At 57.1% G+C, this 26,155-nt stretch overlaps 1 protein-coding gene across 1 annotated transcript in view; it reads right to left on the bottom strand.

The window, feature by feature from the left end:
* Positions 1-1,962: 1,962 nt before the first annotated feature.
* TCP1 (t-complex 1) overlaps positions 1,963-26,155 on the bottom strand; it is a 39,120-nt gene continuing 14,927 nt past the window's right edge. The window contains exons 8-11 of the mRNA XM_076058396.1: positions 25,571-25,746; positions 14,718-14,841; positions 9,549-9,741; positions 1,963-2,156 (exon numbers count right to left, since the gene is read on the bottom strand). Of these exons, the coding sequence (XP_075914511.1) occupies positions 1,989-2,156; positions 9,549-9,741; positions 14,718-14,841; positions 25,571-25,746 (661 nt within the window). The 3' untranslated portion in view covers positions 1,963-1,988. The remainder of the gene's footprint in view (positions 2,157-9,548; positions 9,742-14,717; positions 14,842-25,570; positions 25,747-26,155) is intronic.

Raw genomic sequence — 26,155 nt, forward strand, 5'->3', positions numbered from 1 at the left:
GGGTGAGTGGGTGGGTTAGTGGGGGAGTTAGTGGGTGAGTGAGTGGGTGGTTGAGTGGGTTAGAGGAGAGGTGGGTGAGTAGGTGGGTTGGTGGGTGGTTTAGTGGGGGAGTGGGTGGGTTAGTGAGTAGGTGGGTTGGTGAGTGGGTGGGTGGGTGGGTTAGCGGGTGGGTGGGTGGGTTAGCAAGTGGGTGGGTGGGTGAGTGGGTGGGTGGGTGGGGTTAGAGGAGAGGTGGGTGAGTTGGTGGGTTGGTGGGTGGGTGAGTGGGGGAGTGGGTGGGTGAGTGGGGGAGTGGGTGGGTGGGTGGGTTAGAGGGAGGTGGGTGAGTAGGTGGGTTGGTGGGTGGGTGGGTTAGTGGGGGAGTGGGTGAGTGGGTGGGTGGGTGAGTGGGTGAGTAGGTGGGTGGGTGGGTTAGAGGAGAGGTGGGTGAGTAGGTGGGTTGGTGGGTGGGTGAGTGGGGAGTGGGTGGGTGAGTGGGGGAGTGGGTGGGTGGGTGAGTGAGTGGGTGGGTGAGTGGGTGAGTGAATGGGTGGGTGACTGAGTGAATCAATGAGCGAGTGGGTGGGTGGGTGGGTGAGTGGGTGGGTGGGTTAGTGGGGGAGTTAGTGGGTGAGTGAGTGGGTGGGTGAGTGGGTTAGAGGAGAGGTGGGTGAGTAGGTGGTTGGTGGGTGGGTGAGTGGGTGGGTTAGAGGAGAGGTGGGTGAGTAGGTGGGTTGGTTGGGTGGGTGGGTTGGTTAGTGGGTGAGTGGGTGGGTGAGTGGGTGAGTGGGTGGGTTAGTGAGTGGGTGGGTGGGTTAGAGGAGAGGTGGGTGAGTAGGTGGGTTGGTGGGTGGTTTAGTGGGTGAGTGAGTGAGTGGGTGGGTGAGTGGGTGAGTAGGTGGGTGGGTTAGAGGAGAGGTGGGTGAGTAGGTGGGTTGGTGGGTTAGTGGGTGGGGAGTGGGTGAGTGAGTGGGTGGGTGAGTGGGTGAGTAGGTGGGTGGGTTAGAGGAGAGGTGGGTGAGTAGGTGGGTTGGTGGGTGGGTTAGTGGGTGAGTGAGTGAGTGGGTGGGTGGGTGAGTGGGTGAGTAGGTGGGTGGGTGGGTTAGAGGAGAGGTGGGTGAGTAGGTGGGTTGGTGGGTGGGTTAGTGGGTGAGTGAGTGAGTGGGTGGGTGGGTGAGTGGGTGAGTAGGTGGGTGGGTGGGTTAGAGGAGAGGTGGGTGAGTAGGTGGGTGGGTTGGTGGGTTGTGGGTGAGTGAGTGAGTGGGTGGGTGGGTGAGTGGGTGAGTAGGTGGGTGGGTGGGTTAGAGGGAGGTGGGTGAGTAGGTGGGTGGGTGAGTGGGTGGGTTAGAGGAGAGGTGGGGTGAGTAGGTGGGTTGGTGGGTGGTTTAGTGGGGGAGTGGGTGGGTTAGTGAGTAGGTGGGTGGTGAGTGGGTGGGTGGGTGGGTTAGCGGGGGGTGGGTGAGTGGGTGGGTGAGTGGGTGGGTGGGTGAGTGGGTGGGTGGGTGAGTGGGTGGGTTAGTGAGTGGGTGGGTGAGTGAGTGGGTGAGCGGGTGAGTGTGAGAGTGAGTGGTTGAGTGGTGGGTGGCTGAGTGAGCGGTTGGGTGGGTGGGCGGGTGAGCGGGCGAGTAAGTGAGTGCTGACTGAGCGGGTGAGCGAGCGAGCTGGTGAGCGAGCTGGTGAGAGTGAGCGATTGGGTGAGTGAGCAGGTGAGTGAGTGAGTGGGCGATTGGGTTGGTGAGTGAGTGGGTGAGTGAGTGGGTGGGTGAGCGACTGGGTGAGTGAGCGAGTGGGTAGGTGAGCGGGTGGATGAGCGAGTGGGTGAGCGAGTGAGGGTGAGTGAGAGAGTGGTTGAGTGGTTGAGTGAGTGGGTGGCTGAGTGAGCGGTTGAGTGGTTGGATGGGTGGGCGGGGGAGCGGGCGAGTAAGTGAGTGGGTGGTTGAGTGGTTGAGTGAGTGAGTGGCTGACTGAGCAGGTGAGCGAGCTGGTGAGCGAGCTGGTGAGCGAGACGCTCACCACTTGAGGTGAGCCCTATCGGCGCTGCTCTGGGCCTGGTTGTGGTAGGCCCGGAGTTTGGCTACGAGGTCGGTGGCATCTTGAGCGGCGTTCATGGCGAGGGTTCGAGGGATCACGAGCAGCGAGCGAGCAAACTCGGCTATAGCCAGCTGCTCCCGGGAGCCCTACACAACCACAACAACCACAACAACCACCACAACCACCATCATCACAACCACTACCATCACAACCACTACCATCACAACCACCACCACAACCACCACCACAACCACCACCAGCATCATCATCACAACCACCACCACAACCAGCATCATCATCATCACAACCACAACCACCACCACCATCAGCATCATCATCATCATCACAACCACAACCACCACCAGCATCAGCATCATAACAACCACCACCATCATAATCACAACCACCACCACCACCATCAGCATCATCACAACCACTACCACCACCACCATCAACATCATCACAACCACCATCATCATCATCACAACCACCACCACCAGCATCATCACAACCACCACCACCAGCATCATCACAACCACTACCATCACAACCACTACCATAACCACCACCACCACCACAACCACCACCACCATCATCACCATCACAACCACTACCATCACAATCATGGCGAGGGTTCGCGGGATCACGAGCAGCGAGCGTGCAAACTCAGCAATAGCCAGCTGCTCCCGGGAGCCCTACACAACCACAACAACCACCACCAGCATCATCACAACCACCACCACCACAACCAGCATCATCACAACCACCACCACCATCAGCATCATCATCACAACCACCACCACAACCAGCATCAGCATCATCATCACAACCACCATCACCATCATTACAACCATCACCACCACCACAACCACCACCACAACCACCACCACCATCAGCATCATCACAACCACCACCATCATAATCACAACCACCACCACCACAACCACCACCACAACCACCACCAGCATCAGCATCATAACAACCACCACCATCATAATCACAACCACCACCACCACAGCCAACATCACCATCATCACAACCACCACCATCGTAATCACAACCACCATCACCACAACCATCAGCATCATCACAACCACCACCACAACCACCACCAGCATCAGCATCATCACAACCACTACCATCATAATCACAACCACCACCACCACCACCAAGACAACCACCACCAGCATCAGCATCACAACCACTACCATCACAACCACCAAAACCACCATCATCATCACAACCACTACCATCACAACCACTACGACTACCACCGCAACCACCACCATTATCATAATCACAACCACTACCATCACAGCCACTATCACCGCAACCACCACCATCAGCATCATCACAACCACCACCATCATAATCACAACCACCACCATCACAACCACCACCATCATCATCACAATCACAACCACCACCATCAGCATCATCGTAACCACTACCACAACCACCACAACCACTACCATCACAACCACCACCACTACCACCACCACCACCACCACAATCAGCATCATCACAACCACCACCATCACAACCACCACCATCAGCATCATCATCACAACCACTACCATCACAACCACTACCACTACAACCACTACCATCACAACCACCACCACCACAACCATCATCATCACAACCACTACCATCACAACTACTACCACCACAACCACCACCACCATCATCATCATCACAACCACCACCATCACAAGCACCACCATCATTACAACCACCACCATCACAACCACTACCATCACAACCACCACCACTACCACCACAACCATGATCATCACAACCACGACCATCACAACCACTACCACCACAACCACCACCACAACCACCACCATCATCATCACAACCACTACCATCACAACTACTAACACCACAACCACCACCATCATCACACGGCTCACATACTCACCCACTCTCTCACCCACTCACTCACCACTCACCCACTCTCTCACTCTCCCACTCACTCTCTCACCCACTCACTCACCCACCCTCTCACCCACTCTCCCACCCACCCACTCACCCACCCACTCACCCCCTCACCCCCCACTCACCACGGACGTGGCCAGGTTCTCCAGGTAGATGGACAGGGCAGCCTCCACCGCCCCACCCCCGGGCACCACCGCTCGGGACTCCACCACTCTCACTCACTCACTCACCACTCACTCACACACTCTCACACTCCACCACCCACTCACCCACTCACTCTCTCACCCACTCACCACTCACTCACCCACTCACTCACCACTCACTCACTCACCACTCACTCACTCAATTCACTCACTCACCACACTCTCACCACTCACTCACTCACTCACCACTCACTCTCTCACCCACCCACTCACCCACTCACTCACTCACCACTCTCTCACTCACTCACCACTCACTCACCACTCTCTCACTCACACACTCACTCACTCATTCACTCACTCTCTCACCCACCCACTCACTCACCCACCCTCTCACTCACCCACCCACTCACTCACTCACCCACTCACCCACTCACTCACCACTCACTCACCCACTCACTCACCACTCACTCACTCACCACTCACTCATTCACTCACTCACCACACTCTCACCACTCACTCACTCATTCACTCACTCACTCACCACTCACTCTCTCACCCCACCCACTCACTCACCCACTCACTCACTCACCACTCTCTCACTCACCACTCTCTCACTCACTCACCACCACTCACCACTCTCTCATCACCACTCACTCACTCACTCATTCACTCACCACTCACTCTCTCACCCACCCACTCACTCACCCACCCTCTCACTCACCCACCCACTCACTCACTCACCCACTCACTCACCCACCCACCCTCTCACTCACCCCAACAACTCTCACTCCCTCACACCCTCACCCCCCCACTCACCACGGACGTGGCCAGGTTCTCCAGGTAGATGGACAGGGCAGCCTCCACCGCCCCACCCCCGGCACCACCGCTCGGACTCCCACCACTCTCACTCACTCACTCACCACTCACTCACACACTCTCACACCACCACTCACTCACCACTCACTCTCTCACCCACTCACCACTCACTCACCCACTCACTCACCACTCACTCACTCACTCACCACTCACTCACTCATTCACTCACTCACCCACACTCTCACCACTCACTCACTCACTCACCACTCTCTCTCTCACCCACCCACTCACCCACTCACTCACTCACCACTCTCTCACTCACTCACCACTCACTCACCACTCTCTCACTCACCACTCACTCACTCATTCACTCACTCTCTCACCCACCCACTCACTCACCACCCTCTCACTCACCCACCCACTCACTCACTCACCCACTCACCCACTCACTCACCACTCACTCACCCACTCACTCACCACTCACTCACTCACCACTCACTCATTCACTCACTCACCACACTCTCACCACTCACTCACTCATTCACTCACTCACTCACCACTCACTCTCTCACCCACCCACTCACTCACCCACTCACTCACTCACCACTCTCTCACTCACCACTCTCTCACTCACTCACCACTCACTCACCACTCTCTCACTCACCACTCACTCACTCATTCACTCACTCTCTCACCCACCCACTCACTCACCCACCCTCTCACTCACCCACCCACTCACTCACTCACCCACTCACTCACCCACCCACCCTCTCACTCACCCAACAACTCTCACTCCCTCACACCCTCACCCCCCCACTCACCACGGACGTGGCCAGGTTCTCCAGGTAGATGGACAGGGCAGCCTCCACCGCCCCACCCCCAGGCACCACCGCTCGGGACTCCACCACTCTCACTCACTCACTCACCACTCACTCACCACTCACTCACTCACTCCACCACTCTCACTCACTCACCACTCACTCACTCTCTCACTCACTCTCCCACTCACCCACCCACTCACTCACCCACTCACTCACCCACTCACCCACTCTCTCACCCACCCTCTCACTCACTCACTCACCACTCACTCACTCACTCCACCACTCTCTCTCACTCACCACTCACTCACCACTCTCTCAGTGACTATTCACTCACCACTCTCTCACTCACTCACCCACTCACTCACTCACTCACCCACACTCTCACCCACTCACTCACCCACCACTCACCCACTCTCTCACTCTCCCACTCACTCTCTCACTCACCCACCCTCCCACTCACTCACCCCCTCACCCACCCACCCACCCACTCACTCTCTCACTCACTCACCCACCCTCTCACCCACCCTCTCACTCACCCACTCACTCACCCCCTCACCCCCCCACTCACCACGGACGTGGCCAGGTTCTCCAGGTAGATGGACAGGGCAGCCTCCACCGCCCCACCCCGGGCACCACCGCTCGGGACTCCACCACTCTCACTCACTCACTCACCACTCACTCACTCACTCACCACTCTCTCACCACTCACTCACTCATTCACTCACTCACTCACCACTCACTCTCTCACCCACCCACTCTCTCACCCACCCACTCTCTCACCCACCCACTCACCCACTCACTCACTCTCTCACCCACCCACTCACTCACCCACTCTCTCACTCACCCACCCTCTCACTCACCCACTCACTCACTCACCCACTCACCCACCCTCTCACCCACCCTCTCACTCACCCACTCACTCACTCACTCACCCACTCACTCACCCACTCACCCACTCACTCACCCACTCACCCACCCTCTCACCCACTCACTCTCTCACTCACCCACCCACCCACTCACTCACCCACCCACTCACTCACCCACCCACTCTCTCACCCACCCACTCACTCACCCACCCACTCACTCACCCACCCACTCACTCACCCACCCACTCTCTCACCCACCCACTCACTCTCTCACCCACTCACACACTCACTCACCCACCCTCTCACCCACTCACTCTCTCACCCCTCAACTCACCACGGACGTGGCCAGGTTCTCCAGGTAGATGGACAGGGCAGCCTCCACCGCCCCACCGCCAGGCACCACCGCTCGGGACTCCACCACTCCACTCACACTCACCACCACTCACACACTCTCACACTCACCACTCACTCACACACTCACTCACCCACTCACTCACCCACCCACTCTCTCACCCACCCACTCTCTCACCCACTCACTCACTCACTCTCTCACTCACTCTCTCTCTCACCCACTCACTCACCCACTCACTCACCCACCCACTCTCTCACCCACTCACTCTCTCACCCACTCACTCACCCACTCTCTCACCCACTCACTCACTCACCCACCCACTCACCCCACCCACCCACCCACCCACTCACCCACCCACCCACTCACTCACCCCACCCACTCACTCACTCACCCACACACACTCTCACTCACCCACTCACTCACTCACTCTCTCACTCACTCACTCACTCTCTCACTCACTCTCTCACCCACCCACTCACTCTCTCACCCACTCACACACTCACTCACCCACTCTCCCACCCACTCACCCACCCACTCACACCACTCACTCTCTCTCTCACCCCACTCACTCACCCACTCACTCACCCACTCACCCACTCACTCTCTCACTCTCTCACTCACCCACCCACTCTCTCACCCACCCACTCACTCTCTCACCCACTCACACACTCACTCACCCCCCCACTCACCACGGACGTGGCCAGGTTCTCCAGGTAGATGGACAGGGCAGCCTCCACCGCCCCACCGCCAGGCACCACCGCTCGGGACTCCACCACTCTCACTCACTCACTCACCACTCACTCACACACTCTCACACTCACCACTCACTCACTCACCCACTCTCTCACCCACCCTCTCAATCACTCTCCCACTCACTCACCCACTCACTCATTCTCTCACTCACTCACTCACCCACTCACCCACTCACCCACCCACCCTCTCACTCACCCAACAACTCTCTCACCCACTCACTCTCTCACCCCTCAACTCACCACGGACGTGGCCAGGTTCTCCAGGTAGATGGACAGGGCAGCCTCCACCGCCCCACCGCCAGGCACCACCGCTCGGGACTCCACCACTCTCACTCACTCACTCACCACTCACTCACCCACCCACTCACTCACCCACCCACTCTCTCTCTCACTCACTCACTCACCCACCCACCACTCACCCACTCTCTCACTCACCCACCCTCTCACCCACTCACTCACTCACTCACCCACCCACTCACTCACTCACCCACCCACTCACTCACCCACCCACTCACTCACCCACCCACTCACTCACCCACCCACTCACCCACCCACTCTCTCACCCACCCACTCACTCTCTCACCCACTCACACACTCACTCTCTCACCCACTCACACACTCACTCTCTCACTCTCTCACTCACTCACCCACTCACCCACTCACTCACCCACTCACTCACCCACTCACCCACCCTCTCACCCACTCACACTCTCACCCCTCAACTCACCACGGACGTGGCCAGGTTCTCCAGGTAGATGGACAGGGCAGCCTCCACCGCCCCACCGCCAGGCACCACCGCTCGGGACTCCACCACTCTCACTCACTCACCACTCACTCACCACTCACTCACCACTCACTCACCACTCTCTCACCCACTCTCCCACCCACTCACCCACCCACTCACCACTCACTCTCTCTCTCACCCACTCTCTCACCCACTCACTCACTCTCTCACCCACCCACTCACTCACCCACCCACTCACTCACTCACTCTCTCACTCACTCACTCTCCCACTCACCCACTCACCCACTCACCCACCCACTCACCACAGACGTGGCCAGGTTCTCCAGGTAGATGGACAGGGCAGCCTCCACCGCCCCACCGCCAGGCACCACCGCTCGGGACTCCACCACTCTCACTCACTCACTCACCACTCACTCACCCACCCACTCACTCTCTCACTCTCCCACTCTCTCACCCTCTCAATCACTCTCCCATTCACTCACCCACTCACTCATTCTCTCACTCACTCACTCACCCACTCACCCACTCACCCACCCACCCTCTCACTCACCCAACAACTCTCTCACCCACTCACTCACTCTCTCACCCACCCACTCACTCACCCACCCACTCACTCACCCACCCACTCTCTCACTCACCCACCCACTCACCCACTCACTCTCTCACCCCTCAACTCACCACGGACGTGGCCAGGTTCTCCAGGTAGATGGACAGGGCAGCCTCCACCGCCCCACCGCCAGGCACCACCGCTCGGGACTCCACCACTCTCACTCACTCACTCACCACTCACTCACCACTCTCACACTCACCACTCACTCACTCACTCACCACTCACTCACCCACCCACTCACTCTCTCACTCTCCCACTCTCTCACCCTCTCAATCACTCTCCCATTCACTCACCCACTCACTCATTCTCTCACTCACTCACTCACCCACTCACCCACTCACCCACCCACCCTCTCACTCACCCAACAACTCTCTCACCCACTCACTCACTCTCTCACCCACCCACTCACTCACCCACCCACTCACTCACCCACCCACTCTCTCACTCACCCACCCACTCACCCACTCACTCTCTCACCCCTCAACTCACCACGGACGTGGCCAGGTTCTCCAGGTAGATGGACAGGGCAGCCTCCACCGCCCCACCGCCAGGCACCACCGCTCGAGACTCCACCACTCTCCGCACCACACAGAGGGCGTCATGAACGGCACGCTCCACCTCGTCACACGCAGAGTCGTTCGGCCCACGCAGGATGAGAGACGCGCATGGGCGGGCACGGGTACTGGGTGGGGGAGGAGAGGGGGGAGAGGAGGGGAGAGGGTAGGAGTGAGTGGGTGAGTGGGTGGGTGAGTTGGTGGGTGAGAGAGTTGGTGGGTGAGTGGGTGGGTGAGTGGGTGGGTGAGTGTGTGGGTGGGTGGGTGAGTGTGTGGGTGGGTGAGTGAGTGGGTGAGTGGGTGGGTGAGTTGGTGGGTGAGAGAGTTGGTGGGTGAGTGAGTGGGTGAGTGGGTGGGTGAGTGTGTGGGTGGGTGGGTGAGTGTGTGGGTGGGTGGGTGAGTGAGTGGGTGGGTGAGTGAGTGGGTGAGTGGGTGGGTGAGTTGGTGGGTGAGAGAGTTGGTGGGTGAGTGGGTGGGTGAGTGGGTGGGTGGGTGGGTGAGTGAGTGGGTGGGTGAGTGAGTGGGTGAGTGAGTTGGTGGATAGGTGAGTGAGTGAGTGGGTGAGTGAGTGGATGAGTGTGTGGATGAGTGTGTGGGTGGGTGAGTGAGTTGGTGGATCGGTGAGTGGATGAGTGAGTGGGTGAGTGGGTGAGTGGGTGGGTGAGTGAGTTGGTGGATCGGTGAGTGGATGAGTGAGTGGGTGAGTGAGTTGGTGGATCGGTGAGAGAGTGGGTGAGAGAGTGGGTGGGTGAGTGGGTGGGTGAGTTGGTGGATCGGTGAGTGAGTGGGTGAGAGAGTGGACAAGTGAGTGGGTGGGTGGATTAGTGTGTGGGGGTGGGTGAGTTAGTGGATGAGAGAGTTGGTGGGTGGGTGAGTTAGTGGATGAGAGAGTTGGTGGGTCGGTGAGTGGGTGAGTGGATGAGTGAGTGGGTGAGTGAGTGGGTGAGAGAGTGGGCGAGTGAGTGGGTGAGTGAGTGGGTGGGTGAGTTGGTGGATCGGTGAGTGAGTGAGTGGGTGAGTTGGTGGATCGGTGAGTGGGTGAGTGGATGAGTGAGTGGATGAGTGAGTGGGTGGGTGAGTTGGTGGATAGGTGGGTGGGTGGGTGAGTGAGTGAGTGGGTGAGTTGGTGGATCGGTGAGTGGGTGAGTGGATGAGTGAGTGGATGAGTGAGTGGGTGGATCGGTGAGTGAGTGAGTGGGTGAGTGAGTTGGTGGATCGGTGAGTGGATGAGTGAGTGGGCGAGTGAGTTGGTGGATCGGTGAGTGAGTGAGTGGGTGAGTGAGTTGGTGGATCGGTGAGTGAGTGAGTGGGTGAGTGAGTTGGTGGATCGGTGAGTGAGTGTGTGGGTGGGTGAGTGGGTGGGCGAGTGAGTGGGCGAGTGAGTGGGTGAGTGAGTGGATGAGTGTGTGGGTGGGTGAGTGAGTGGGTGGGTGAGTGAGTGGGTGGGTGAGTGAGTGGGTGAGTGAGTTGGTGGATAGGTGAGTGAGTGAGTGGGTGAGTGAGTGGATGAGTGTGTGGATGAGTGTGTGGGTGGGTGAGTGAGTTGGTGGATCGGTGAGTGGATGAGTGAGTGGGTGAGTGGGTGAGTGGGTGGGTGAGTGAGTTGGTGGATCGGTGAGTGGATGAGTGAGTGGGTGAGTGAGTTGGTGGATCGGTGAGAGAGTGGGTGAGAGAGTGGGTGGGTGAGTGGGTGGGTGAGTTGGTGGATCGGTGAGTGAGTGGGTGAGAGAGTGGACAAGTGAGTGGGTGGGTGGATTAGTGTGTGGGTGGGTGAGTTAGTGGATGAGAGAGTTGGTGGGTGGGTGAGTTAGTGGATGAGAGAGTTGGTGGGTCGGTGAGTGGGTGAGTGGATGAGTGAGTGGGTGAGTGAGTGGGTGAGAGAGTGGGCGAGTGAGTGGATGAGTGAGTGGGTGGGTGAGTTCGTGGATCGGTGAGTGGGCGGGTGAGAGAGTGGGTGGGTGGATGAGTGGGTTGAGTGAGTGGGTGGGTGAGAGAGTGAGTGGATGAGTGGGTGAGTGAGTGGATGAGTGAGTGGATGAATGAGTGAGTGGGTGAGTGAGTGGATGAGTGGGTGAGTGGATGAGTGGATGAGTGAATGGATGAGTGAGTGGGTGGGTGAGTGGGTGGGTGGATGAGAGAGTGAGTGGATGAGTGGGTGAGTGAGTGGATGAGTGAGTGGATGAATGAGTGGGTGAGTGAGTGGGTGAGTGAGTGGATAAGTGAGTGAGTGGGTGAGTGGGTGAGTGGGTCAGTGAGTGATGAGAGAGTTGGTGGGTCGGTGAGTGGATGAGTGAGTGGGTGAGTGAGTGGGTGAGAGAGTGGGCGAGTGAGTGGGTGAGTGAGTGGGTGGGTGAGTTCGTGGATCGGTGAGTGGGTGGGTGAGAGAGTGGGTGGGTGGATGAGTGGGTTGAGTGAGTGGGTGGGTGAGAGAGTGAGTGGATGAGTGGGTGAGTGAGTGGATGAGTGAGTGGATGAATGAGTGAGTGGGTGAGTGAGTGGATGAGTGGATGAGTGAATGGATGAGTGAGTGGGTGGGTGAGTGGGTGGGTGGATGAGAGAGTGAGTGGATGAGTGGGTGAGTGAGTGGATGAGTGAGTGGATGAATGAGTGGGTGAGTGAGTGGGTGAGTGAGTGGATGAGTGAGTGAGTGGGTGAGTGGGTGAGTGGGTCAGTGAGTGGGTGAGTGAGTGGATGAGTGAGTGGGTGGGTGAGTTGGTGGATAGGTGAGTGAGTGGATGAGTGGGTGGGTGAGAGAGTGGGTGAGAGAGTGGGTGGATGAGTGGGTGGGTGGGTGGGTGAGAGAGTGGGTGAGAAATATGTGGGTGAGAGGGTGAGTAAGGGTGAGTGGGTTAGTGGTGGGTGAGTGGGTGAGTGAGTGGGTGGGTGAGTTAGTGGGTGAGTTAGTGGGTGAGAGAGTGGGCGAGTGAGTGGGTGAGTGAGTGGATGAGTGTGTGGGTGGGTGAGTTAGTGGGTGGTTGAGTGGGTGAGTGGATGAGTGAGTGGGCGGATGAGTGGGTGAGTGGGTGGGTGAGTGAGTTAATGGGTGGGTGGATCGGTGAGTGAGTGGGTGAGTGGATGAATGAGTGGATGAGTGGGTTGAGTGAGTGGGTGGATGAGAGAGTGAGTGGATGAGTGAGTGGATGAGTGAGTGGATGAATGAGTGAGTGGGTGAGTGGATGAGTGGGTGAGTGAGTGGTGAGTGGATGAGTGAGTGAGTGGGTGAGTGAGTGGGAAAGTGAGTGGATGAGTGAGTGGATGAGTGAGTGGATGAGTGAGTGGGTGGGTGAGTGGATGAGTGGGTGAGTGGATGAGTGAGTGGGTGGGTGAGAGAGTGGGTGAGAAAGATGTGGGTGAGAGGGTTGGTAAGGGTGAGTGGGTTAGTGGTGGATGAGTGAGTGGGTGAGTGGATGGGTGAGTGAATGAGTGGGTGAGAGTGGATGAGAGTGGATGAGAGTGGATGAGAGTGGGTGGATGAGTGAGTGGGTGGGTGAGTGAGTGAATGAGTGAGCGAGTGGTGTGTGAGTGTGTGAGTGGATGAGTGGGTGAGTGAGTGGATGAGTGGGTGAGTGAGTCGGTGGGTGAGTGAGTGAGTGGGTGAGTGAGTGAGTGAGTGGGTGGGTGAGTGGGTGGGTGGGTGAGTGAGTGGGTGAGTGGATGAGTGAGTGGGTGAGTGAGTAAGTGGGTGAGTGAGAGTGGGTGAGTGAGAGTGGGTGAGAAAGATGTGGATGAGAGGGTGGGTAAGGGTGAGTGGGTTAGTGGGTGGGTGAGTGGATGAGTGGGTGAGTGAGTGGATGAGTGAGTGAGTGGATGAGTGGATGAGCGGGTGAGCGTGTGGGTGAGCGAGTGGATGAGTGAGTGAGTGGGTGAGTGAGTGGATGAGTGGGTGAGTGGATGAGTGAGTGAGTGGATGAGTGAGTAGATGAGTGGGTGAGTGAGTGGATGAGTGAGCGGATGAGTGAGTGAGCGAGTGGATGAGCGAGTGGGTGAGCGAGTGAGTGAGTGAGTGGATGAGCGAGTGAGTGAGTGGTTGAGTGAGTGGGTGAGCGAGTGGGTGAGTGGGTGAGCGAGTGGGTGAGTGGGTGAGTGAGTGGGTGAGCGTGTGGGTGAGTGAGTGGGTGAGCGCGTGGGTGAGCGAGTGGATGAGTGAGTGGGTGAGCGTGTGGGTGAGCGAGTGGATGAGTGAGTGAGTGGATGAGTGAGTGGATGAGTGAGTGAGTGGATGAGTGAGTAGATGAGTGAGTGGATGAGCGAGTGGATGAGTGAGTGGTTGAGTGAGTGGGTGAGTGAGTGGATGAGTGAGTGGATGAGCGAGTGGATGAGTGAGTGGGTGAGTGAGTGAGTGGATGAGCGAGTGGGTGAGTGAGTGGTTGAGTGAGTGGGTGAGTGAGTGGATGAGTGAGTGGGTGAGTGAGTGGGTGAGTGAGTGAGTGGATGAGCGAGTGGGTGAGTGAGTGGTTGAGTGAGTGGGTGAGTGAGTGGATGAGTGAGTGGATGAGTGAGTGAGTGAGTGGATGAGCGAGTAGATGAGTGAGTGGGTGAGCGCGTGAGTGAGCGAGTGGATGAGCGGGTGAGTGAGTGGATGAGTGGGTGAGTGAGTGGATGAGTGGGTGAGTGAGTGGATGAGTGGGTGAGTGAGTGGATGAGTGGGTGAGTGAGTGGATGAGTGGGTGAGCGGGTGAGTGAGTGGATGAGTGGGTGAGCGAGTGGGTGAGCGAGTGGATGAGTGAGTGAGTGGATGAGTGAGTGAGTGGGTGAGCGAGTGGGTGAGTGAGTGGGTGAGCGCGTGAGTGAGCGAGTGGATGAGCGGGTGAGTGAGTGGATGAGTGGGTGAGTGAGTGGATGAGTGGGTGAGTGAGTGGATGAGTGAGTGAGCGGGTGAGTGAGTGGATGAGTGGGTGAGCGGGTGAGCGTGTGGGTGAGCGAGTGGATGAGTGAGTGAGCGAGTGGATGAGTGAGTGGGTGAGCGAGTGGGTGAGCGAGTGGATGAGTGAGTGAGTGGATGAGTGAGCGAGTGGATGAGCGTGTGAGTGGATGAGTGAGTGGGTGAGCGCGTGGATGAGTGAGTGAGCGAGTGAGCGAGTGGTTGAGTGAGCGGGTGACTAACTTCTTGACGAGCAGCAGCTCGTCGTCACAGACGCGCTCCTGCACGACCTCCTCAGCGTGGCCGAGCAGAGCGGCGTCAAAGCTCTCATCACCCTCGAGGTTGGCGAGGGTGGAGCACACCGAGCCTACCGGGGGTGGCACAAACACCCGGCTCAGATAGTCACTTAGTCAGTCACTCAGTCAGTCAGTCACTCAGTCAGTCACTCAGTCACTCAGTCAGTCACTCAGTCAGTCACTCAGTCAGTCACTCAGTCAGTCACTCAGTCAGTCACTCAGTCACTCAGTCAGTCACTCAGTCACTCAGTCAGTCACTCAGTCAGTCAGTCAGTCACTCAGTCAGTCAGTCAGTCACTCAGTCAGTCACTCAGTCAGTCAGTCACTCAGTCAGTCACTCACTCAGTCAGTCACTCAGTCAGTCAGTCAAAGCTCTCATCACCCTCGAGGTTGGCGAGGGTGGAGCACACCGAGCCTACCGGGGGTGGCACAAACACCCGGCTCAGATAGTCACTCAGTCACTCAGTCAGTCACTCAGTCAGTCAGTCAGTCACTCAGTCAGTCAGTCACTCAGTCAGTCAGTCACTCAGTCAGTCAAAGCTCTCATCACCCTCGAGGTTGGCGAGGGTGGAGCACACCGAGCCTACCGGGGGTGGCACAAACACCCGGCTCAGATACTCACTCAGTCACTCAGTCAGTCATTCAGTCAGTCACTTAGTCACTCAGTCAGTCACTCAGTCAGTCACTCAGTCAGTCAGTCAGTCACTCAGTCAGTCACTCAGTCAGTCAGTCACTCAGTCAGTCACTCAGTCACTCAGTCAGTCACTCAGTCAGTCAGTCACTCAGTCAGTCAGTCAGTCACTCAGTCAGTCAAAGCTCTCATCACCCTCGAGGTTGGCGAGGGTGGAGCACACCGAGCCTACCGGGGGTGGCACAAACACCCGGCTCAGATAGTCACTCAGTCAGTCACTCAGTCACTCAGTCAGTCAGTCACTCAGTCAGTCAGTCACTCAGTCAGTCAGTCAGTCATTCAGTCAGTCACTCAGTCAGTCACTCAGTCAGTCACTCAGTCAGTCACTCAGTCAGTCAGTCAGTCACTCAGTCAGTCAAAGCTCTCATCACCCTCGAGGTTGGCGAGGGTGGAGCACACCGAGCCTACCGGGGTGGCACAAACACCCGGCTCAGATAGTCACTCAGTCAGTCACTCAGTCAGTCACTCAGTCACTCAGTCAGTCACTCAGTCACTCAGTCAGTCACTCAGTCAGTCAGTCACTCAGTCAGTCACTCAGTCACTCACTCAGTCAGTCACTCACTCAGTCACTCACTCACTCAGTCAGTCAGTCACTCAGTCACTCAGTCAGTCAGTCAGTCACTCAGTCAGTCAGTCAGTCACTCAGTCAGTCAGTCAGTCACTCAGTCAGTCAGTCACTCAGTCAGTCACTCAGTCACTCACTCAGTCAGTCACTCAGTCAGTCAGTCAGTCACTCAGTCAGTCACTCAGTCAGTCACTCAGTCAGTCACTCAGTCAGTCACTCAGTCAGTCACTCAGTCAGTCAGTCAGTCACTCAGTCAGTCAGTCAGTCAGTCACTCAGTCAGTCAGTCACTCAGTCACTCAGTCAGTCAAAGCTCTCATCACCCTCGAGGTTGGCGAGGGTGGAGCACACCGAGCCTACCGGGGGTGGCACAAACACCCGGCTCAGATAGTCACTCAGTCAGTCACTCACTCATACACTCACTTACTCACTTACTCACTCAGTCAGTCACTCAGTCACTCAGTCAGTCACTCAGTCAGTCACTCAGTCAGTCAAAGCTCTCATCACCCTCGAGGTTGGCGAGGGTGGAGCACACCGAGCCTACCGGGGGTGGCACAAACACCCGGCTCAGATAGTCACTCAGTCAGTCACTCACTCAGTCAGTCACTCAGTCACTCAGTCAGTCAGTCAGTCACTCAGTCACTCAGTCAGTCAGTCACTCAGTCAGTCACTCAGTCAGTCAAAGCTCTCATCACCCTCGAGGTTGGCGAGGGTGGAGCACACCGAGCCTACCGGGGGTGGCACAAACACCCGGCTCAGATAGTCACTCAGTCAGTCACTCAGTCAGTCACTCACTCAGTCAGTCACTCAGTCAGTCAGTCAGTCACTCAGTCACTCAGTCACTCAGTCAGTCAGTCACTCAGTCAGTCACTCAGTCAGTCAAAGCTCTCATCACCCTCGAGGTTGGCGAGGGTGGAGCACACCGAGCCTACCGGGGGTGGCACAAACACCCGGCTCAGATAGTCACTCAGTCACTCACTCAGTCAGTCACTCACTCAGTCACTCACTCACTCAGTCAGTCAGTCACTCAGTCACTCAGTCAGTCAGTCAGTCACTCAGTCAGTCAGTCAGTCACTCAGTCAGTCAGTCACTCAGTCAGTCACTCAGTCACTCACTCAGTCAGTCACTCAGTCAGTCAGTCAGTCACTCAGTCAGTCACTCAGTCAGTCACTCAGTCAGTCACTCAGTCAGTCAGTCAGTCACTCAGTCAGTCAGTCAGTCAGTCACTCAGTCAGTCAGTCACTCAGTCACTCAGTCAGTCAAAGCTCTCATCACCCTCGAGGTTGGCGAGGGTGGAGCACACCGAGCCTACCGGGGGTGGCACAAACACCCGGCTCAGATAGTCACTCAGTCAGTCACTCACTCATACACTCACTTACTCACTTACTCACTCAGTCAGTCACTCAGTCACTCAGTCAGTCACTCAGTCAGTCACTCAGTCAGTCAAAGCTCTCATCACCCTCGAGGTTGGCGAGGGTGGAGCACACCGAGCCTACCGGGGGTGGCACAAACACCCGGCTCAGATAGTCAGTCAGTCACTCAGTCAGTCAGTCAGTCACTCAGTCAGTCACTCAGTCAGTCACTCAGTCAGTCACTCACTCAGTCACTCAGTCAGTCATTCAGTCAGTCAGTCACTCAGTCAGTCAGTCAGTCACTCACTCAGTCACTCAGTCAGTCATTCAGTCAGTCAGTCACTCAGTCAGTCAGTCAGTCAGTCACTCACTCAGTCAGTCAGTCAGTCACTCAGTCACTCAGTCCCTCAGTCACTCAGTCACTCAGTCAGTCACTCAGTCAGTCACTCACTCAGTCACTCAGTCAGTCATTCAGTCAGTCAGTCACTCAGTCAGTCACTCAGTCAGTCACTCACTCAGTCACTCAGTCAGTCATTCACTCAGTCAGTCACTCAGTCACTCAGTCAGTCACTCACTCAGTCACTCATTCAGTCAGTCAGTCACTCACTCAGTCAGTCAGTCAGTCACTCAGTCACTCAGTCCCTCAGTCACTCAGTCACTCAGTCAGTCACTCAGTCAGTCAGTCAGTCACTCAGTCAGTCAGTCAGTCACTCAGTCAGTCAGTCAGTCACTCAGTCAGTCAAAGCTCTCATCACCCTCGAGGTTGGCGAGGGTGGAGCACACCGAGCCTACCGGGGGTGGCACAAACACCCGGCTCAGATAGTCAGTCAGTCACTCAGTCAGTCAGTCACTCAGTCACTCAGTCAGTCACTCAGTCAGTCACTCAGTCAGTCACTCAGTCAGTCAAAGCTCTCATCATCCTCGAGGTTGGAAAGGGTGGAGCACACCGAGCCTACCGGGGGTGGCACAAACACCCGGCTCAGATAGTCAGTCAGTCACTCAGTCAGTCAGTCACTCAGTCAGTCAGTCAGTCACTCAGTCACTCACTCAGTCAGTCACTCAGTCAGTCAGTCAGTCACTCAGTCAGTCAAAGCTCTCATCACCCTCGAGGTTGGCGAGGGTGGAGCACACCGAGCCTACCGGGGGTGGCACAAACACCCGGCTCAGATAGTCACTCAGTCAGTCACTCAGTCAGTCAGTCACTCAGTCAGTCACTCAGTCACTCAGTCACTCAGTCAGTCACTCAGTCAGTCACTCAGTCAGTCACTCAGTCAGTCACTCAGTCAGTCACTCAGTCAGTCAGTCACTCAGTCAGTCAGTCACTCAGTCACTCAGTCAGTCAGTCACTCAGTCACTCACTCAGTCAGTCACTCAGTCAGTCACTCAGTCAGTCAGTCAGTCACTCAGTCAGTCAGTCACTCAGTCAGTCAGTCAGTCACTCAGTCACTCAGTCAGTCAAAGCTCTCATCACCCTCGAGGTTGGCGAGCGTGGAGCACACCGAGCCTACCGGGGGTGGCACAAACACCCGGCTCAGATAGTCAGTCAGTCAGTCAGTCAGTCACTCAGTCAGTCAGTCACTCAGTCAGTCAGTCACTCAGTCAGTCACTCAGTCACTCACTCAGTCAGTCACTCAGTCAGTCAGTCAGTCACTCAGTCAGTCACTCAGTCAGTCAGTCACTCAGTCACTCACTCAGTCAGTCACTCAGTCAGTCACTCAGTCAGTCAGTCACTCAGTCAGTCAGTCACTCAGTCAGTCAGTCAGTCACTCAGTCACTCAGTCAGTCAAAGCTCTCATCACCCTCGAGGTTGGCGAGGGTGGAGCACACCGAGCCTACCGGGGGTGGCACAAACACCCGGCTCAGATAGTCACTCACTCAGTCAGTCAGTCACTCAGTCAGTCAGTCACTCAGTCAGTCACTCAGTCAGTCAGTCACTCAGTCAGTCAGTCACTCAGTCAGTCACTCAGTCACTCAGTCACTCACTCAGTCACTCAGTCACTTAGTCACTCAGTCAGTCAGTCACTTAGTCACTCAGTCAGTCAGTCAGTCACTCAGTCAGTCAGTCACTCAGTCAGTCAGTCACTCAGTCAGTCAAAGCTCTCATCACCCTCGAGGTTGGCGAGCGTGGAGCACACCGAGCCTACCGGGGTGGCACAAACACCCGGCTCAGATAGTCACTCAGTCAGTCACTCACTCAGTCAGTCAGTCACTCAGTCACTCAGTCAGTCACTCAGTCACTCAGTCAGTCAGTCAGTCACTCAGTCACTCACTCAGTCAGTCACTCAGTCAGTCACTCAGTCACTCAGTCAGTCAGTCAGTCACTCACTCAGTCACTCACTCAGTCAGTCAGTCACTCAGTCAGTCACTCAGTCACTCAGTCAGTCAGTCAGTCAGTCAGTCACTCAGTCAGTCAGTCACTCAGTCAGTCACTCAGTCAGTCACTCAGTCAGTCACTCAGTCAGTCAGTCACTCAGTCAGTCACTCAGTCAGTCAAAGCTCTCATCACCCTCGAGGTTGGCGAGGGTGGAGCACACCGAGCCTACCGGGGGTGGCACAAACACCCGGCTCAGATAGTCACTCAGTCAGTCACTCAGTCAGTCACTCAGTCACTCAGTCAGTCACTCAGTCAGTCACTCAGTCAGTCAGTCACTCAGTCAGTCAGTCACTCAGTCAGTCACTCAGTCAGTCAGTCACTCAGTCAGTCACTCAGTCAGTCAGTCAGTCAGTCACTCACTCAGTCAGTCAGTCACTCAGTCAGTCACTCAGTCAGTCAGTCAGTCACTCAGTCAGTCAAAGCTCTCATCACCCTCGAGGTTGGCGAGGGTGGAGCACACCGAGCCTACCGGGGGTGGCACAAACACCCGGCTCAGATAGTCACTCAGTCAGTCACTCAGTCAGTCACTCACTCAGTCAGTCACTCAGTCAGTCACTCAGTCAGTCACTCAGTCAGTCAAAGCTCTCATCACCCTCGAGGTTGGCGAGGGTGGAGCACACCGAGCCTACCGGGGGTGGCACAAACACCCGGCTCAGATAGTCACTCAGTCACTCAGTCAGTCAGTCACTCAGTCAGTCAGTCACTCAGTCAGTCAGTCAGTCACTCAGTCACTCACTCACTCAGTCACTCACTCAGTCACTAACACACTTACTCACTCAGTCACTCATACACTCACTCACTCAGTCAGTCACTCACTCATACACTCACTTACTTACTCAGTCACTCAGTCAGTCACTCAGTCAGTCACTCAGTCAGTCACTCAGTCAGTCACTCACTCAGTCAATCAGTCACTCACCCGCTCAGATACTCACTCAGTCACTCACTCAGTCACTCAGTCAGTCACTCACTCACTCACTCAGTCAGTCAGTCACTCAGTCAGTCACTCAGTCAGTCACTCAGTCAGTCACTCAGTCAGTCAGTCACTCAGTCAGTCACTCAGTCAGTCACTCAGTCAGTCAGTCACTCAGTCAGTCACTCAGTCAGTCACTCAGTCAGTCACTCAGTCAGTCAGTCAGTCACTCAGTCAGTCAGTCACTCAGTCAGTCAGTCACTCAGTCAGTCAGTCACTCAGTCAGTCACTCAGTCAGTCAGTCACTCAGTCAGTCAGTCACTCACTCACCCTCGATCCAGTCACCACACTCACCCACTCCACCCCCTCCCACCCACCCACCCCACCACCCCACCCACCCCCCATCCCCACCATCCCACCCCCCACCCACCATCCACCCACCATCCCCACCACCCACCCCACCATCCCACCCCATCCCACCATTCCCACCCACCCACCACCCACCACACCCACCACCCACCCACCCCATCCCATCCATCCCACCATCCCACCCACCATCCCACCATCCCACCCACCATCCCACCATCCCACCCACCATCCCACTCCCACCCACCATCCCACCATCCCACCCACCATCCCACCATCCCACCCACCATCCCACCATCCCACCCACCATCCCACCATCCCACCCACCATCCCACCATCCCACCCACCATCCCACCATCCCACCCACCATCCCACCATCCCACCCACCATCCCACCATCCCACCCACCATCCCACCATCCCACCCACCATCCCACCATCCCACCCACCATCCCACCATCCCACCCACCATCCCACCATCCCACCCACCATCCCACCATCCCACCCACCATCCCACCATCCCACCCACCATCCCACCATCCCACCCACCATCCCACCATCCCACCCACCATCCCACCCACCATCCCACCCACCATCCCACCCACCATCCCACCCACCATCCCACCCACCATCCCACCCACCATCCCACCCACCATCCCACCCACCATCCCACCCACCCACCCACCATCCCACCCACCCACCCACCATCCCACCCACCCACCCACCATCCCACCCACCCACCCACCATCCCACCCACCCACCCACCATCCCACCCACCCACCCACCATCCCACCCACCCACCCACCATCCCACCCACCCACCCACCATCCCACCCACCCACCCACCATCCCACCCACCCACCCACCATCCCACCCACCCACCATCCCACCCACCCACCATCCCACCCACCCACCATCCCACCCACCCACCATCCCACCCACCCACCATCCCACCCACCCACCATCCCACCCACCCACCATCCCACCCACCCACCATCCCACCCACCCACCATCCCACCCACCCACCATCCCACCCACCCACCATCCCACCCACCCACCCACCTCCGCTGGCCTTAGCGATGCGCTTCAGGTCACGTAGCAGCACCCTCCTGACCCCCATGACCCCGGCCTCGGCCAGCAGGCGGATGTTCTCATCGTCCATGACTCCCGTCCACCCTCCCTCTTACCCACTCACTCACTCAGTCAGTCACTCAGTCACTCACTCACTCAGTCAGTCACTCACTCACTTACTCACTCATTCACTCAGTCAGTCACTAACACACTCAAACACTCAGTCAGTCACTAACACACTCACTCAGTCACTCACTCACACACTCAGTCACTCAGTCACTCACTCAGTCACTCACTCATTCACTCAGTCAGTCACTAACACACTCAAACACTCAGTCACTCACTCACACACTCAGTCACTCACCCACTCACCCACCCACTCACTCACTCAGACACCCACTCACCCACCCACTCACTCACCCACCCACTCACTCACCCACCCACTCACTCACCCACCCACCCACCATCTCACCCACCCACCATCCCACCCACCCACCCACCTCCGCTGGCCTTAGCGATGCGCTTCAGGTCACGTAGCAGCACCCTCCTGACCCCCATGACCCCGGCCTCGGCCAGCAGGCGGATGTTCTCATCGTCCATGACTCCCGTCCACCCTCCCTCTTACCCACTCACTCACTCAGTCACTCACTCAGTCACTCACTCAGTCACTCAGTCAGTCACTCAGTCAGTCACTCACTCAGACACTCAGTCACTCAGTCACTCACTCACACACTCAGTCACTCAGTCACTCACTCACTCACCCACCACTCACTCACTCAGTCACTCACTCACTCAGTCACACACTCACTCAGTCACTCACTCACTCAGTCACTCAGTCACTCACTCACACACTCAGTCACTCAGTCACTCACTCACTCACCCACCACTCACTCACTCACTCAGTCACTCACTCACTCACTCAGTCAGTCACTCACTCACTCAGTCACTCAGTCACTCACTCACTCACACACTCAGTCACTAACACATTTACTCACTCAGTCACCCACCCACCCACCATCTCACCCACCCACCCACCATCCCACCCACCCACCCACCATCCCACCCACCATCCCACCCACCCACCCACCTCCGCTGGCCTTAGCGATGCGCTTCAGGTCACGTAGCAGCACCCTCCTGACCCCCATGACCCCGGCCTCGGCCAGCAGGCGGATGTTCTCATCATCCATGCCTCCCGTCCACCCTCCCTCTTACCCACTCAGTCACTCAGACACTCACTCACTCAGTCAGTCACTCAGTCACTCACTCAGTCACTCACTCAGTCACTCAGTCACTCACTCAGTCACTCACTCAGTCACTCTACTCAGTCACTAACACATTTACTCACTCAGTCAGTCACTAACACACTCACTCACTCACACAGTCACTCACCCACTCAGTCACTCACTCAGTTACTCCGTCACTCACTCACACACTCACTCAGTCACTAACACACTTACTCACTCACTCACACACTCACTCACACACTCAGTCACTAACACATTTACTCACTCAGTCACTCACTCACCCACCCACCCACCATCCCACCCACCCACCATCCCACCCACCATCCCACCCACCCACCCACCTCCGCTGGCCTTAGCGATGCGCTTCAGGTCACGTAGCAGCACCCTCCTGACCCCCATGACCCCGGCCTCGGCCAGCAGGCGGATGTTCTCATCGTCCATGACTCCCGTCCACCCTCCCTCTCACCCACTCACTCACTCAGTCACTCACTCACTCAGTCACTCACTCACTCAGTGAGTCAGTCACTCAGTCAGTCACTCAGTCAGTCACTCAGTCAGTCACTAACACACTCACTCACTCACACAGTCACTCACCCACTCAGTCACTCACTCAGTCACTCTGTCACTCACTCACACACTCACTCAGTCACTAACACACTTACTCACTCAGTCACTCACACACTCACTCACTCAGTCACTCATACACTCTCTCACTCACACAGTCACTCACCCACTCACTCAGTCACTCACTCACTCAGTCACTCACCCACCCACCCACCATCCCACCCACCCACCATCCCACCCACCCACCCACCTCCGCTGGCCTTAGCGATGCGCTTCAGGTCACGTAGCAGCACCCTCCTGACCCCCATGACCCCGGCCTCGGCCAGCAGGCGGATGTTCTCATCGTCCATGACTCCCGTCCACCCTCTCTCTTACCCACTCACTCACTCACTCAGTCACTCACTCAGTCACTCACTCAGTCACTCACTCAGTCACTCAGTGACTCACTCAGTCAGTCACTCAGTCACTCACTCAGTCACTCCCTCAGTCACTCCCTCAGTCACTCAGTGACTCACTCAGTCACTCAGTGACTCACTCAGTCACTCAGTGACTCACTCAGTCACTCATACACTCTCTCACTCACACAGTCACTCACCCACTCACTCAGTCAGTCACTCACCCACCCACTCAGTCACCCACTCACTCACTCAGTCACACACTCACTCAGTCACTCACACACTCTCTCACTCACACAGTCACTCACCCACTCACTCAGTCACCCACCCACCATCTCACCCACCCACCATCCCACCCACCATCCCACCCACCCACCCACCTCCGCTGGCCTTAGCGATGCGCTTCAGGTCACGTAGCAGCACCCTCCTGACCCCCATGACCCCGGCCTCGGCCAGCAGGCGGATGTTCTCATCGTCCATGACTCCCGTCCACCCTCCCTCTTACCCACTCACTCACTCAGTCAGTCACTCAGTCAGTCACTCAGTCAGTCACTCAGTCACTCACTCACTCAGTCACTCATTCACACACTCACACACTCTCTCACTCACACAGTCACTCACCCACTCACTCAGTCACTCACTCAGTGACTCACTCAGTCACACACTCATTCACACACTCAGTCACTCACTCACCCACCCACCCACCATCCCACCCACCCACCATCCCACCCACCCACCATCCCACCCACCCACCATCCCACCCACCCACCATCCCACCCACCCACCCACCTCCGCTGGCCTTAGCGATGCGCTTCAGGTCACGTAGCAGCACCCTCCTGACCCCCATGACCCCGGCCTCGGCCAGCAGGCGGATGTTCTCATCGTCCATGACTCCCGTCCACCCTCCCTCTTACCCACTCACTCACTCAGTCACTCACTCAGTCACTCACTCAGTCACTCACTCAGTCACTAACACATTTACTCACTCAGTCAGTCACTAACACACTCACTCACTCACACAGTCACTCACCCACTCAGTCACTCACTCAGTCACTCCGTCACTCACTCACACACTCACTCAGTCACTAACACACTTACTCACTCAGTCACTCACACACTCACTCACTCAGTCACTCAGTCAGTCACTCATACACTCTCTCACTCACACAGTCACTCACCCACTCACACAGTCACTCACCCACTCACTCAGTCACTCACCCACCCACCCACCATCCCACCCACCATCCACCCACCATCCCACCCACCCACCCACCTCCGCTGGCCTTAGCGATGCGCTTCAGGTCACGTAGCAGCACCCTCCTGACCCCCATGACCCCGGCCTCGGCCAGCAGGCGGATGTTCTCATCGTCCATGCCTCCCGTGGTGAGCACCACCGTGGCTCCCGCCGCTATCAGCTTCCTCACTCGCTCGGCCGCCAACTCGCTCTCCCTGCGCTCCACCGCCACAGAGTCCACCGCCGCCCACGGCGTCACGAAGTCCACCGCCAGTCACGTAGTCCACCGCCGCCACCAGCAGTCACGTAGTCCACCGCCATCGTCACGAAGTCCACCGCCATCGTCACGAAGTCCACCACCGCCACCAGCAGTCACGTAGTCCACCGCCGCCACCAGCAGTCACGTAGTCCACCGCCGCCACCACCAGTCACGTAGTCCACCGCCGCCGGCGTCACGTAGTCCACCACCACCACCAGTCACGTAGTCCACTACCACCAGTCACGTAGTCCACCACCAGCCGCGTAGTCCACCACCAGTCGCGTAGTCCACCACCAGCCACGTAGTCCACCACCAGTCACGTAGTCCACCACCAGTCACGTAGTCCACCACCAGTCACGTAGTCC

This window comes from Petromyzon marinus (genome assembly GCF_048934315.1).
Source record: "Petromyzon marinus isolate PM22_M1 ecotype Great Lakes invasive population chromosome 73 unlocalized genomic scaffold, UKy_Petmar_22M1.pri1.0 chr73_unloc.3, whole genome shotgun sequence".
In the NCBI taxonomy this organism is placed as follows: domain Eukaryota; kingdom Metazoa; phylum Chordata; class Hyperoartia; order Petromyzontiformes; family Petromyzontidae; genus Petromyzon; species Petromyzon marinus.